The following is a 13120-nucleotide window of genomic DNA, read 5'->3' as shown; positions in this document are numbered from 1 at the left end:
GAGACTCCAGCCCGCGGGCAGCAGGGGGAACCGGGCGTCCGGGAGAGGTGTTGGGGAGGGCGGCGGGGCGCGCGGGCTCAGCGCGCGGGTGAGATGTGGTCTATATGAGAGTATCTATATAAATATATATTTCCCTGGTTCCTGTCCCTTTCCCCTGCCCCCTCTTCCCCCTTGCGTCTAGGATTGTACTCTCTCTCTGCCCCGGCTCGGTCCCGGTCCCTTCCCCAGTCCCTAGTGCATGGAATAAAGTGGTTATTAAATCCCCGTGTGTCCCCGAACCAGGGGCCTGCCTTTATCTCGACGTCCACGCCCACTTTCCCTTCCCTTCTGTCTCCCACCCCCAGTCCTGCTCTCCATGGCCCAAGCCCCGGGGCAGACAGGTAAGTAAAGAAGAGAGTAGAGCGGAGACTGAGGTTGGAACTGAAACCAGGTGGAAAACCAGAGATAGGGCAGGGGGAGAAGGGAGGGGAGCCTGTGAGGAAAAGCCGGATGAAAAGGAAAGAAAAATTGAAATAAAACCGACTCTGGTGGGATTCGAACCCACAACCTTTGAATCGCTTATTCGTCACTAGAAGTCCAATGCGCTATCCATTGCGCCACAGAGCCACCTGGCGAGCGGCGACGTCTTGTGGCTTACGGGTACTAGCGCGGGAAAGGGATGGGGTGGGGGAGCGTGTGTGAGGGGATTGGGCGGGGCGCGCAGGAACTTGCGGTTGGCTTTCCGAGGCCAGCCAGATAGCGGGCCCAAAGCATGTTAGCCAGGTCCGAGTCAGGACGCACATGGGTGGAAAACACGAAGGAAGAGCAGCCGAATATGAGCGACCGAGGGCGTGAGTGCAGAGGCCCGGCTGCCCGCTTGGGGGTGCTTCCAGCTCAGGCGCACCCCATTCCCAGACGTGGCCCCACCCAAATAAACTCGTTTTGTTATACATTTCGGTGTGTCTGTTTCTTCTGGTTTATCCTTCTGCTGTCTGCTACGCGGTCCGAAGTCTTGATAGTTCCTCATTCTTAGTTTGAAAAACGTAGGAAAGGAGATTGGACGATTTGACACTGTTATATCTGCCTCATTCCTTTCTTTTAGTCTCTTAGGAGGACAACGGGAACAAGCGGCTCTCATGCAGGTAGCGTGGCCGAGCGGTCTAAGGCGCTGGATTTAGGCTCCAGTCTCTTCGGAGGCGTGGGTTCGAATCCCACCGCTGCCAGGCCAGAGTTTTCCTCGTCTAAGCAGCCGGTGTTATTTTTGTGGATCCCGGGGTAGTGGTTTCGCCACCGTCTTCCGTCTTCCAGGCAGAGACTACGTCTGCGTTCCTGCCCCAAGCAAAAACCTGATAAAAACTGCTGAAGTAACCTTCACTTCTTCATAATTGATCTCTATTTTAACATCTTTTCAAATGTAACTTTACCTCTCAATATTATCGCAACTTCCAATATATTTAAATGACTTGCTGTATGTTCTCCTGACGATGTGCTAGAGGATCTAATTACCCAGTGTGAAAGGCTCAATGAATAGTGCCCTTCTTTGCTTTTGGGGGGGAGAGGGGAATCCTCTTGAGTCATAGGACTATGGTTAGCAAGTCAAAAACTTAAGGTTCCACCGAGATTTGAACTCGGATCGCTGGATTCAGAGTCCAGAGTGCTAACCATTACACCATGGAACCCCTCGCCTGCGTGAGTTTGCAAATTATGTCCCTTACTGGACTTTCTACTGTGCGTGTCTTCCATATCCTTTATTTATAAATGAAGACAAAATAAAACTTTCTATTGGATACAATGAACACCGCTATCGAGCACCTGAAATATGAACTGAAATGTATTGTCAGCTTCCAAGTACACGTCGTATTTAGAGGAAGTTGTGCCAAAAAAAGACATTTCATTAATAATTGTAACATTTTGATTACATGTTAAAAGAAGATCTTGAAATATTGTGTTAACTAAACTATATCACTAAAATTAATTTCGCAGGTTTCATTTCTTTTTACTCGTTCTAATGTGGCTATTTAGAAATTTTAAATTCGAATATGGCTCGCATATATCCTGCTTTAAAATGTTTACTCACCCTCCACTGTCATTTGTTCTACTTTCTGAAAAGCACTTATTAGTACTTCCTTTTAAAGCCAAGTAATTATTTGTGCTGTTTTCCATTGAGTGCAACATTAAAAAGACGAGTAAACAAAAACGCACGCCCGAACAGGGACTTGAACCCTGGACCCTCAGATTAAAAGTCTGATGCTCTACCGACTGAGCTATCCGGGCTCTTCTCGACGACCGTGCGGCCCTGACTATAAGTCCATGTATGTGGTACGAAAGCCCAGGCTTGCAGAACCGAGAGAATTGTGTGGAGGATTCTGGCATAGACCAGAAGTGAGCGGATGGAGCCTGCCAACTTTTAATTGCTCTTTTACTGCGTCCTTTCCTTAGCGCCTCCGCCAAGGCTGGGTCGCTGGGGCTGGAGCGTCGAGGCTGGAACCGTGCAGTGCGCGGACAGGCCGCGCGGGGCCGCTGCGGGCTACTGGCCTCCCCCGCGAAGGTCCTCGCCAGCCCCTGTGACCCAGATCCCGGACATCTCGTGCGCCCGGGCTTCCGCCCACCGTCCCGGTGGCCCAGGGCGGGCCTGAGAAGAAAGAATGCCGCGTAGGGCTTTCAGACGCTGTGGCTCGGACTTTGGTTCCGTTTCCTGACCGGCCCTGTTCAAGGGAGAGACTGAAGTCGGGCGTGAGACTGAAGGGGGGGACAGAGGGCTAGGCGTGGGGGAATGGGGGTTCCGGCGACGGGTGAGCGGTCCTGAGCGCCTGCCACGGGCTGGAATGCGTGTGCGCCTCACTTACGTGCAACTGTAGTCACGTGGGATTTGTGACCGAGGGAAGCTCACCTGGTATAGTGATTCGCATGGATGATTCACATGTAGGAATGCAGGTGCCCTGTGCTCAGCTCTGGCTGGGAGAGAGAAGGAAAGGCTCTTGGGGGACGTTGGGGAGTGGGCGGACAAGAGCCTCAGGGCATCAGTGGGGCCCCTGACCAAGCGGAGGGCCGTGTCCCAGTCATACGGGCGGCACCTCCTCGCTGTCTGCATATCAGCATATCAGGGTCCCTCCCTCCCTCCTCATTGGGATGCAGGCTCCTGGTATCCATCTGAGTAAGCCAGCCAGAGAGACCGGCTGTGTCAGAAGCAAGCAAACAAGTATTAGGGTGCAAGGCTGTGGGCGGGGAGAGGGAGCCCGAGCCGCCAGCGGAGAGTTCCAGGGAGGGAGAAAGAGCCCAGGTGGATCCCAGAGAGAACTGAGCCCTTCCTGAGGTCTACCCTGCCCTCCGCCCAGAAGCCCAGCCTTGCCTGGCCTGCCACTGTTTCTCTCCAGGCCGGCTGCTGCTGCGGTCAGCGTTGCGGAGAGCGTCCCTTCTTCCCTCTCATCATGGCAGTGTACCGCTTGTGTGTGACCACTGGTTCCTATCTGAAGGCTGGCACTCGGGACAACATCTCCGTCACACTGGTGGGCACGTGTGGTGAGAGCCCCAAGCAGCGGCTGGATCGTGTGGGCAGGGACTTTGCCTCTGGATCGGTGAGTACGATGGAGAGAGGGAAGCGTAATCTTTGAGGGGCAGGGCCTGTGGAGGACGCCGAAGGAGGGAGGATCATTCCCCCTGGGCTTATCAAATTCTGCTGAACTCAGGATGCCAGCCCTGATCTCGTCACCGTCCTGTCAAGGTCTCTGTCTTTTCTGGGGATGATAAACTATCCAGGCAGGACTGTGGAGAGGAAGGAGCACTGGGCAGGGAGTCAGGAAACCTGCTGGCTTCCTAGTTCATCCCATAGTTGTCGGTGGGCTTTGGGTAAGTTGCTTTCCCTCTCTGAACCTGGGTTTCCTCTTCTCTGGAGCTGATCTGCCTGCCTTTGCCAGCCCCCAGGATGTTTGCTGGTGGCCTACACAAGGGTTCCCTGGGGCCAAGGAGGCTAGTGAAATCCAGTGCCTTCTCTGCTCACACACCGTGTGAGGTGCCTGCTTCTACCTGGATGAAGGACTGCCTTTGATAATTCATACAAAGGCACTGTCTGGGTCAGCAGCAGCTCGAGTTTACCTGCCTGAAGAGGGGTGAGTGCAAGGTGCAAGGACGGTCTTGGCAGGTCCCTGCCTCTTACCTGCTTGTTGCCTTGGTCCCCTCAGGTACAGAAGTACAAGGTGCGCTGCTCAGAGGAGCTGGGAGAGCTCTTGCTGCTGCGTGTACACAAGGAGCGCTTCGCTTTCTTCTGCAAGGACTCCTGGTACTGCAGCCGCATCTGTGTGACTGCCCCGGATGGCAGCGTTTTCCACTTCCCCTGCTATCAGTGGATTGAAGGCTTCTGCACCTTGGAGCTGAGGCCAGGAACAGGTGGGCCAGCAGCAAGGGCTGCTCTGTACTGCAGAAGGGTCTAGGGTGCAGGGAATAGGGTTGGGGTTAGAAACTCTGGGCTCCCAAGTAGATACTTTCTGAAAAAAGTGAGCCTCTCAAGCCCTGAAATGCAAGGGCTTTCTGGGCAGTATTTACCTCTCTGGAGACACACATAGACACACACACTCACATGGATATGCACTCCTCTCTCTCTCTCTCTCAGAGAGAGAGAGAGAGAGAGAAAGCAGTTTGCTTCCCACAGCCTCCCTCTCCATGCCCAGAGTGAATTCCTCTGAAGCCCAGAGAAGAATTAACCTACAGTGTTAGGGGTGGAGAAGCCCTGAATATTTCAAGAATTTCACTGGAGAGGACCTGCCCCTACTACTAGCTTTTCTAGTGTGGATGAAGTCCCAGTGAAGTACTGTTAGGATCCTTTGTTGAATGTGTGGGGCCTTTCACAGACACTGGGCTTGAGCCCCTTCAGTCTCCCAAACTGTCTGATCCGGAGAGACAACACTAGGGCTGCTCTGAGTGTTGAGATGAGTTTCAGGGATGAGAGATGGATATTCTAGGTCAAGGTCAGGTGAGTTAACGTTGTACCCTATGGCCCATATTGATTTCTTCACAGATCTCACTGCAATCCCCCACCCACTATCATGGCTCACCCACCCATCTTCACAAAATATTTGTATTAATCAGTCATTTGTCAAGTGCATATTATGTGCATGGTGCCAGGGACCAGGCTAGATGCTGAGAATACAAAAAAATAAATACAATATGATTTCTGTCCTCAAGGAGTTTATAGTCTGGAAAGGAGATAAACATGCAAATATTAGGCAGATTGTGATAATTTTGGGGAGGTTGTCTTGAATCCCTTCTACTGCTTATTACACAAAGAACATAGGAGTATCCCCATGTGATTCACATGGACACGACTGTGGGATTGGGCTCAAGTGTTGGGGGTTTAGGCAAGGTTTGTAGGTGTTGTTTGTAAAAAGACTTATACCAAGAGTAATTTTCATTCCCCACAGCAAGAACTATTTGTCAGGACTCCCTTCCCCTCCTCCTGGATCACAGGATGCGGGAGCTCCAGGCCCGGCAGGAATGCTACCGGTGAGGTTGGCCTAATTTGACTTCTTTCCCCTTCTTTATTCTAACCTCAGCCTTAATCAGATTGTAACTCACTCTGACCTTAGTTTCAGCCTAGGGTCAACTCCAGTCAGGACTCCCACTTAAACCTAACCCCACTCTAATAGTGACCCTGAGTCTAAACCCAGAATATCAGTATTAACAATTGTCCCAATACCATCAATGAATCCATACTCAACTCCCAACTGTCCCTGATGTAACCTAGAGGCCAGAATCAGAAATGACACTAGTATTCACCAATCTCAGTTCATTTTTGGCCTCACCCCTAAACCAGTCATGATCTTTTTTTTTTTTGAGTCACAGTCTCACTCTGTCACCCAGGTTGGAGTGCAGTGGTAAACTCATGGCCACCGCAGCCTTGACCTGTTGAGCTCAAGTGATCCTTCCGCCTCAGCCTTCCAAGTAGCTGGGACTATAGGTGTGCACCACCACACCTGGCTAATTTTTTGATTTATTGTAGAGATGAGGTCTCACCAAATTGCCCAGGCTGGTCTCGAACTTGTGGGCTCAGGCAATCCTCTCACCTTGGCCTTCCAAAGTACTAGGATTTTAGGCATGAGCCACACTGCATGCGACCCGGACATCTCAACACAATAATCTCAACACAAAGCCATCTCCAAACTAGTGTGGACATTAATGGCATCCTCAAATGCTGTCCTGATCTGAAACCCAATATCTTCACGGATAAATTTCCAATTCTTTGTCACCTATCCAGAAAGTAGGCAGTTTCTGGAGTTTTAATCCGCAGTCATGTCTTTAAAAGATAAGACTTCTATTTATCCCAAGCTTGACCTGTCACCTCTGATCTCTTTCCCTTGGAAGCTGGAAGATCTATGCCCCTGGCTTCCCCCGCATGGTGGATGTCAGCAGTTTTGAGGAAATGGAGTCAGACAAGAAATTTGCCTTGACCAAGACGGCACCTTGTGCAGAACAGGCTGACAGGTGAAGACCAAGGCTTGAGAAGGAGTTGGAGGGGAGTGAAGTGGAGGGTCTGTTGAGAGGATGAGGGCCAAGAAGCCTGGAAGAAAGGGTAAGGGCCTATAACAAGCGCAGTTTCATTCAGATGTCAGCAGCAAAGTGGACCAGGCATGGCCCGGAGAGGTCTGGCAGAGACAACAAGAGTGAGAACATTCTTTAGGTCAGGAGAGAGAGGGCGGGGAGGAGGCAAGAGTGAGGGGAGACCTGGGGTCTCTGAGGGTGGATCAGAGGGAAGGAACTATGGGGAGTGGATGACAAGGTTCACTGACTAGTTTCTGTCTTTCTACTTTCCACACCTCCAGCAGTGGGAATCGGTACCTACCTGGCTTCCCCATGAAAATTGACATCCCATCCCTGCTGCACATGGAGCCCAATATTCGCTACTCAGCCACCAAGACTGCCTCGCTGCTCTTCAATGCCATCCCTGCGTGAGGCCACTGCCCTCTGCACCTAATTCTACTCACGGTCCCTGCTTCCTTGTCCCTTTAATGCACATCTTACATCTCTGCCCACCTGTGCCCCCTCCTTGCTCCCAGACAGCCCTCTCTCCCTGTCCCCTAGTCTCCCCCTCCCCACCCCCAGACTGCCCTTTCTCCCTGTCCCTCAGTCTCCCCTCTCCCTGCCCCCTACCCCTACTCTCTACCCCATATCTCTTCTGCCTACACCCCTGTCTCCCCCCTTCCCCTACCCATGTCCCCTTCTCCCCCCAGGCTCCTCTGCCCAGTTCTTCTCATCTCCTGGGTGTTGATTAGGCAGGCTCTCAGCTAATGTTTGTGCAATGAGTGAGCGAGTGCTTAGTGAGCACAGGTGACATTGTCCTCCTTGCCACCCTGCCTTCCCCAGGTGCCCACACTTTTCATCAGCATCTTTGCACTTCTTATGCTATTGACCAGTTGCCACAGACCTATCTGTTCTATGTCCCATTTCCCTCCCTTTGACTCAGCCCATTAGTGAGTGCTTATTTTGAGTTAGGTATGTCAAGGCCGAATCCTCACCCCAAGGAGCTCATAACATAATGAGGGTGATATATAGCTACTATGTTTACAGGAAATGCAGGGAATGGTGAGTGTTTTGTGAAAGGTGTGTTTTGGAGGGTAGTTCAGGCAATGCTTCATGAAAGATTTTGCTTCTGAGCTGTACCTAAAAGAACAGATAGATTTTATAGTAGGTAGAGAAGTTGGACATGGCTTTCTAGGAGAGGCACAATTTAAACAAAGCCCCGGAAATAAGTGAAAGCCTATTTAATTGGAAGCATTTTTCCCCCTTATTATAAAATAATGTTGCCAGGTACAGTGGCTCACAACTGTAGTCCAAGCTTCTCTGGAGGGTGCAGTGAGCTATAATCACATTTGTGAATAGCCACTGCACTCCAGGCTGGGCAATATAATAAGACCATATATCTAAATAAGAAAAAAAAGAAAGAGAAAAAAAATCATGCTCACTATACATTTAAACATTATAGACATTTACAAAGTGAAGAGTGCACATTCCTCAACTTGCCAGTCCTCCTTCTATCTGATTTTGTTTGAAGAGCAGGTCTTGGTTGGCCTTGCCTAGTGCCCAGAGTGGGAGAAAAACCTGGAAATGTTGGTAGAAACTAGCTGGTGGGGAGCTTTATGGGCTAGTCAGGCTTGGCAGCTGGGACTTTGTCTTGTAGGCAGATCCAAACCAGTGAAGGTCTATGACAAGATAGAAGTTTGGAAAAAGCAGGCCAAAACATCAGTGAGTGTGACTTGTCTGTACTATAGGGCCTGTGTACCATCTTTTCATGCACACATGATTACCTCTCCCAGGGATAGTTGCATTTAAGCCAAGGTCTCACTAGGCTACAAACACTTCTCCCATGGAGACTGTTAGGCACCTCTACTCTGGGGATTGACCCTGTCAGTTCCTCCAGGCTGGGGACACAGTGGCCCCAGCAGACTTTAGCTCCCAGGCCCTATCCTCACATTCTCCTCCTCCTCAGGTCCTTGGGCATGAAATTTCGAGGACTGTTGGATCGCAAGGGCTCCTGGAAGAAACTGGATGACCTCCAGAACATCTTCTTGTGCCACAAAACTTTCACCACAGGTGTGCCGAACTAGTCAGGAAATGTCTATCCTTTACCTTACCCATGCTCAGATCCCTTCCTCTCCTTTCTGGGAAAAGTCCCTCTCCCAGTCTTCCCTGCTGAATTTGAGTGGGAGGGGCTCCTGGTTTTACTGGTGACATCCCTCAGATTCCCCTTGGGAACCCAAATACCTCCTCTGAAGAAGGGGCAAAAATAGGAGAGGGAGAACAGAGAGACACTCTGCTTGGCTGGGTGAGGCTTACAGTCATTAAGGGAGTTTAGTGACACATGACTCTCTTCCCTGTTCCTACCACCAAGCATTCTGGGCTTTGAGGCCAGAAAAGCTTAGGTTCAAATCCCTCCTCTGCCACTCAACTGGGCAAGTCACTCCATCTCTCTGACCCTCGGCATCTGGTAGTCAATTGAAGATATAATGATTCCTACCTCATAGGTTACTGGGAGGAAAACCTAAGCCATAATGATGTACAAAGTGTTTGGCAGAATCAGGATCTAGGGAAGCAGTTTCAAAATCAATGGTTCCCCTTTCTTATCCCCCAGACTATGTCAAGGAGCACTGGCATGAGGACCACTTCTTCGGGTATCAGTACCTGAATGGCGTCAATCCTGTCATGCTCCATTGCCTCTCCAGCTTGCCCAGCAAGCTGCCTGTCACCAGTGACATGGTGGCCCCTGTACTGGGACAGGGCACCTGCCTGCAGACAGAGCTAGAGGTGGGTGAAGACCTTGTCCTGATGGGCAGGAGGTGGATGAGTTGCCATTATGGACAAGGGATGTGTGTAGAAGGAAAGGGAGAAAGGCTTGGGCTGTGTGCCACCTGAGGGCCTCATCCTCTGGGCAACCTTGAACCTGCACTGTTTAAGTAGAGCAGATATGGATGAGGGCCTGATAGGGGATGGGAGGCTTTGAAGCCTGATATGGGGCCTGGTGAAGTAGTGTGAATGAGCAGGGCAACCGCAGAGACAGCTTGGAGGAGGTCTTGCCCTGTTCTGGGTCTGCCAAGATCCCAGATGCTGAGGCCTGAGAAAGCCTGTTTTATGCCACCAGATACAATCAGAGGACTAGGGGCTCTAAGGGTATAGGGGTGGATAAAGACTCAGTCTCTCAGAGGCAGGCAAGCCCACAGACATTCTCCAGAAGGCTAAAGATGTGGTTGGTTAATTCTCATTGTGTGTTGATTTTGCTGTTGTTGGATACAGAGAGGTCAGATATCAAAAGGGGATTCCATCTGATTTGAGAGAGTAGGAAGGACCAGGAGTGGGGCGCGGGGGGGCGGAGAGGATGCAGGCTTGTGCAGACCGAGAGGCAGGTGGGAAGTTGCACAATCACAGGGGACTCAGCTGGACCTCATTCCGGACATTCTGGGAAGGGTGGAGAACCCAACAATTTCTCAGGCCCGAACTGGGGACCTCAGCTCCTCCCTGGGGTAGAAGCCGGCAGAGAACCGAGAGGAGCGTGAGCGGCGAGAGCACTCTAAAACGTTGTGTGCCTTCTCCAGAGGGGGAATATCTTCCTAGCGGACTACTGGATCCTGGCGGAGGCTCCTACCCATTGCCTAAACGGCCGCCAGCAGTACGTGGCCGCCCCGCTCTGCCTGTTGTGGCTCAACCCCCAGGGGGCGCTGGTGCCCTTGGCCATCCAGGTGAGCCTTGGGGCGGGGCTTCGGGAGGTGAGGCTTCCGGGACACCCAGTCGAGAGTGAGTCCTACCCTCTTTTGGATGCAGCTCAGCCAGATGCCCGGGCCCGATACCCCCATCTTTCTGCCCACTGACTCCGATTGGGACTGGCTGCTGGCCAAGACGTGGGTGCGCAACTCTGAGTTCCTGGTGCACGAGAACAACACGCACTTTCTGTGCACGCATCTGCTGTGCGAGGCCTTCGCCCTGGCCACGTTGCGTCAGCTGCCGCTTTGTCATCCCGTCTACAAGGTCCGTGCGACGCCGGGCTGGGCCCTCAGGGGGCGGGGCCTGGGCTGTCTTCTCCGCGACCTTCGGCTCACGAGGCCTTGCTCCGCCGGCAGCTCCTGCTTCCCCACACTCGCTACACGCTGCAGGTGAACACCATCGCGAGGGCCACGCTGCTCAACCCCGAGGGCCTCGTAGACCAGGTGCGGCCGCCCCGCCGCGCCCCTGAGGCTCCGCCCCTGGAGACGCCTTGTCTCGCCCGCAAGCCCCGCTCGGCGCCCAGGCCCTGGTCCTAGTCCCTGCCTGCCTCTTCCCACAAGCCCGCCCCTCGCCGCCGGTCTCCTGCTCACCCCGCCCATAAGCCCCCTCCCCGCCCGCCGGTCCCACCCACGGGCTGCACCCCTTCAGGCCACACAGTTCCACAGACTGGGCAACCCCAGCACCACCCTCGGCTGACCGTGCGTCCAGCCAGGCTCTGGATCCTCGGCTTTCAGTTCATTCTTTTAGTTACCAAACACCTTATGATTTCCTATTCACGTAACAGGGCCGCAACCTGCGCAGGGTACGTCAGGCAGGGCCCGTGGGTGCTTGGTCGGCGGACTGCTCGGTTAACAGAACAAGCCCCTCCCCGGGCCGAGTCACTAGCCCTGTCTCTTCCCCAGGCACTGGGGTGGGGGTTGGGCCGGCCTGGGAGCCGAGCTGTGCTGTGTCCTCAGGTCACGTCCATCGGGAGGCAAGGTCTCCTTTACCTCATGAGCACGGGTCTGGCCCACTTCACCTACACCAATTTCTGCCTTCCGGACAGCCTGCGGGCCCGCGGCGTCCTAGCCATCCCCAACTACCACTACCGAGATGACGGCCTGAGGATCTGGACAGCCATCGAGAGGTGGGGGGCCGGGTCCTTCCTTGCAGCTCCTTCAGTCCTGCTGTGGACCCTGTGCTCATGCGGGATGGGGTACTTGAGGCTGAGACTCCAGGTGTTCTCACACCGCAGCACAGGGAATTTCTGAGGGTTTGGGGTCCCATGTGAGATGGCAGGTAGGTGTGGTCCAGAGAGGGGCTGAAGTGTGTGTGAATGTAGTGGAGGAAGGGAAGAAGGGGGTGTCCAGAGGACGGCGCACGTCTTCCTTCTTCCTGGGTGCTGATTGGGGAGGGGGAGAAGGTAGCATGAGTCAGACTTTCTTCAGTGCACTTTCTCCCCAGGCCCAGTGCAGAAAGGAGGCACAGAGCACCCATGACTCAGGAGTGGGGGTGGGACTTAAGTTTGGGCACTCAGGTTCCAACTGGATTTGGGGGTCCCTATTGAGCTTCTGTGGACTCTCAGTGGACTCTGGCTGTCTGCCTCTCGCCAGTCAGTGGGCCCTGGTTTACTGGCCAGGCCTGAGCCCAAGGTTGCTCCAGTGACACTGACATCTCTTTCCTGCAGCTTTGTCTCAGAAATCGTGGGCTACTATTATCCTGGTGATGCATCTGTGCAGCAGGATTCGGAACTGCAGGCCTGGGTTGGCGAGATTTTTGCTCAGGCATTCCTGGGCCGGGAGAGCTCAGGTATCCCCTTCCATCTCACCTCCCCCGCAGGCTCTGATGATCCAGCACTCACCCTGTGCCCCCTTCCACCCATTAATCAGTTCTTATTTACTGACCAGCCTTTGAAGTACATACTATTATCACCAATTAGCAGATAAGGAAATAGGCACAGAGGAGGAAGCAGGATTCAGAGCCAGCTCCGACTATCCCTCAAGTCCTTGACCACTGCGCTGTGCCTCTCTGGTCCTTTGACCTCTTTATATGAGCCGATCCATTTGCTTCAGCTTGCTGAACTCTATCAATGTACCGCATCGCACAGTAGGAGTCACCTTTGGCTTCCGAGGATTCTGGTATCTTCTCTCATACCCTCTCATGTCTGACCTGCCAGGTGGCCAGCTACCAACCTCTCTTCACTTCGTTTGGCTGCAAACTTCTTCATGGAGTTGGTTGGTCTTGCTGCTGCCTGATGTCTCATTTATGCTTGTCACCTGACCTTAACTCTCCCCTCCTGAGACAGCCTGAGAGGTCTCTGAGACCCACCAATGGCAATGGCTCCCGCTTAGGTCTTATTTTTCTTAGCTTCAATGCCAAACAGATGTCCCAGATCACCATCCTTTCTTTAAAGGATTCCCTTAGGCGCAGGAAGGAGATGGCCTTCTGACCCTCCCCTTCTTCCCAGGTACGAACTTTCTCCCTTCCCAACCCCTGACTTGTCCTGGATCTCTGACTCCTCTTTCTACCCTAACAGAATTAGGCTTTCTTCTGTTTCTCCTCTGTAGCTGATTTCCAGACTTGGAAATTCCCCAACCCTCCATTCCCCATTCCCCAAAGGATTTTTCTTTTTGATGTCTCATTGTCACCCTTAAGACCAATTCATGAAAACTACAGGCCATCCCTCAGTCTCATGACATCTGGCCTTGCTCAGGTTATGTACTCAATTGCTACTCTTCATGGCCCTCTTACCCAGTGCCACTGTGTTTTGCAGTCTGCATTCTTGCACTCAAAAAAGTTGAAGAGGCCTCTATATCTAGAGGTAGTGGAGGAAAAGGAGAAGCTCAAAGTGGCACAAATGTCCATCTTCCAGTTCCCCCAGTCTTGGCCTGGGACTTCTCTCAATAGGGATGTGACTTTC

General features: G+C 52.7%; 1 protein-coding gene and 4 non-coding genes across 5 annotated transcripts in view; 2 read left to right on the top strand and 3 right to left on the bottom strand.

Annotated features, from left to right (window-relative positions):
* Positions 1–519: 519 nt before the first annotated feature.
* Positions 520–606, bottom strand: TRNAR-UCU. The gene is given in 2 exon segments: positions 520–555; positions 570–606. It is a non-coding gene; the product is annotated as a tRNA-Arg (tRNA).
* Positions 607–1120: 514 nt separating this feature from the next.
* On the top strand, positions 1121–1202 carry TRNAL-UAG. The gene has a single exon. It is a non-coding gene; the product is annotated as a tRNA-Leu (tRNA).
* Positions 1203–1586: 384 nt separating this feature from the next.
* Positions 1587–1658, bottom strand: TRNAQ-CUG. Its single transcript has one exon. It is a non-coding gene; the product is annotated as a tRNA-Gln (tRNA).
* A 522-nt stretch (positions 1659–2180) lies between these two features.
* On the bottom strand, positions 2181–2253 carry TRNAK-UUU. Its single transcript has one exon. It is a non-coding gene; the product is annotated as a tRNA-Lys (tRNA).
* A 656-nt stretch (positions 2254–2909) lies between these two features.
* Positions 2910–13120, top strand: part of ALOXE3 (arachidonate lipoxygenase 3) — a 22963-nt gene continuing 12752 nt past the window's right edge. The window contains exons 1-12 of the mRNA XM_008061122.1: positions 2910–3554; positions 4158–4362; positions 5394–5475; positions 6334–6453; positions 6792–6917; positions 8456–8559; positions 9098–9270; positions 10056–10199; positions 10282–10485; positions 10578–10664; positions 11178–11347; positions 11888–12009. Of these exons, the coding sequence (XP_008059313.1) occupies positions 3408–3554; positions 4158–4362; positions 5394–5475; positions 6334–6453; positions 6792–6917; positions 8456–8559; positions 9098–9270; positions 10056–10199; positions 10282–10485; positions 10578–10664; positions 11178–11347; positions 11888–12009 (1684 nt within the window). The 5' untranslated portion in view covers positions 2910–3407. The remainder of the gene's footprint in view (positions 3555–4157; positions 4363–5393; positions 5476–6333; positions 6454–6791; positions 6918–8455; positions 8560–9097; positions 9271–10055; positions 10200–10281; positions 10486–10577; positions 10665–11177; positions 11348–11887; positions 12010–13120) is intronic.

Source organism: Carlito syrichta, unplaced genomic scaffold (assembly GCF_000164805.1).
Source record: "Carlito syrichta isolate Samal-C Ts95f unplaced genomic scaffold, Tarsius_syrichta-2.0.1 Scaffold305117, whole genome shotgun sequence".
Taxonomy (NCBI): Eukaryota; Metazoa; Chordata; class Mammalia; order Primates; family Tarsiidae; genus Carlito; species Carlito syrichta.
The sequence above is the reverse complement of the archived record's forward strand: the minus strand, read 5'-3'. Positions and strand labels throughout refer to the sequence as shown.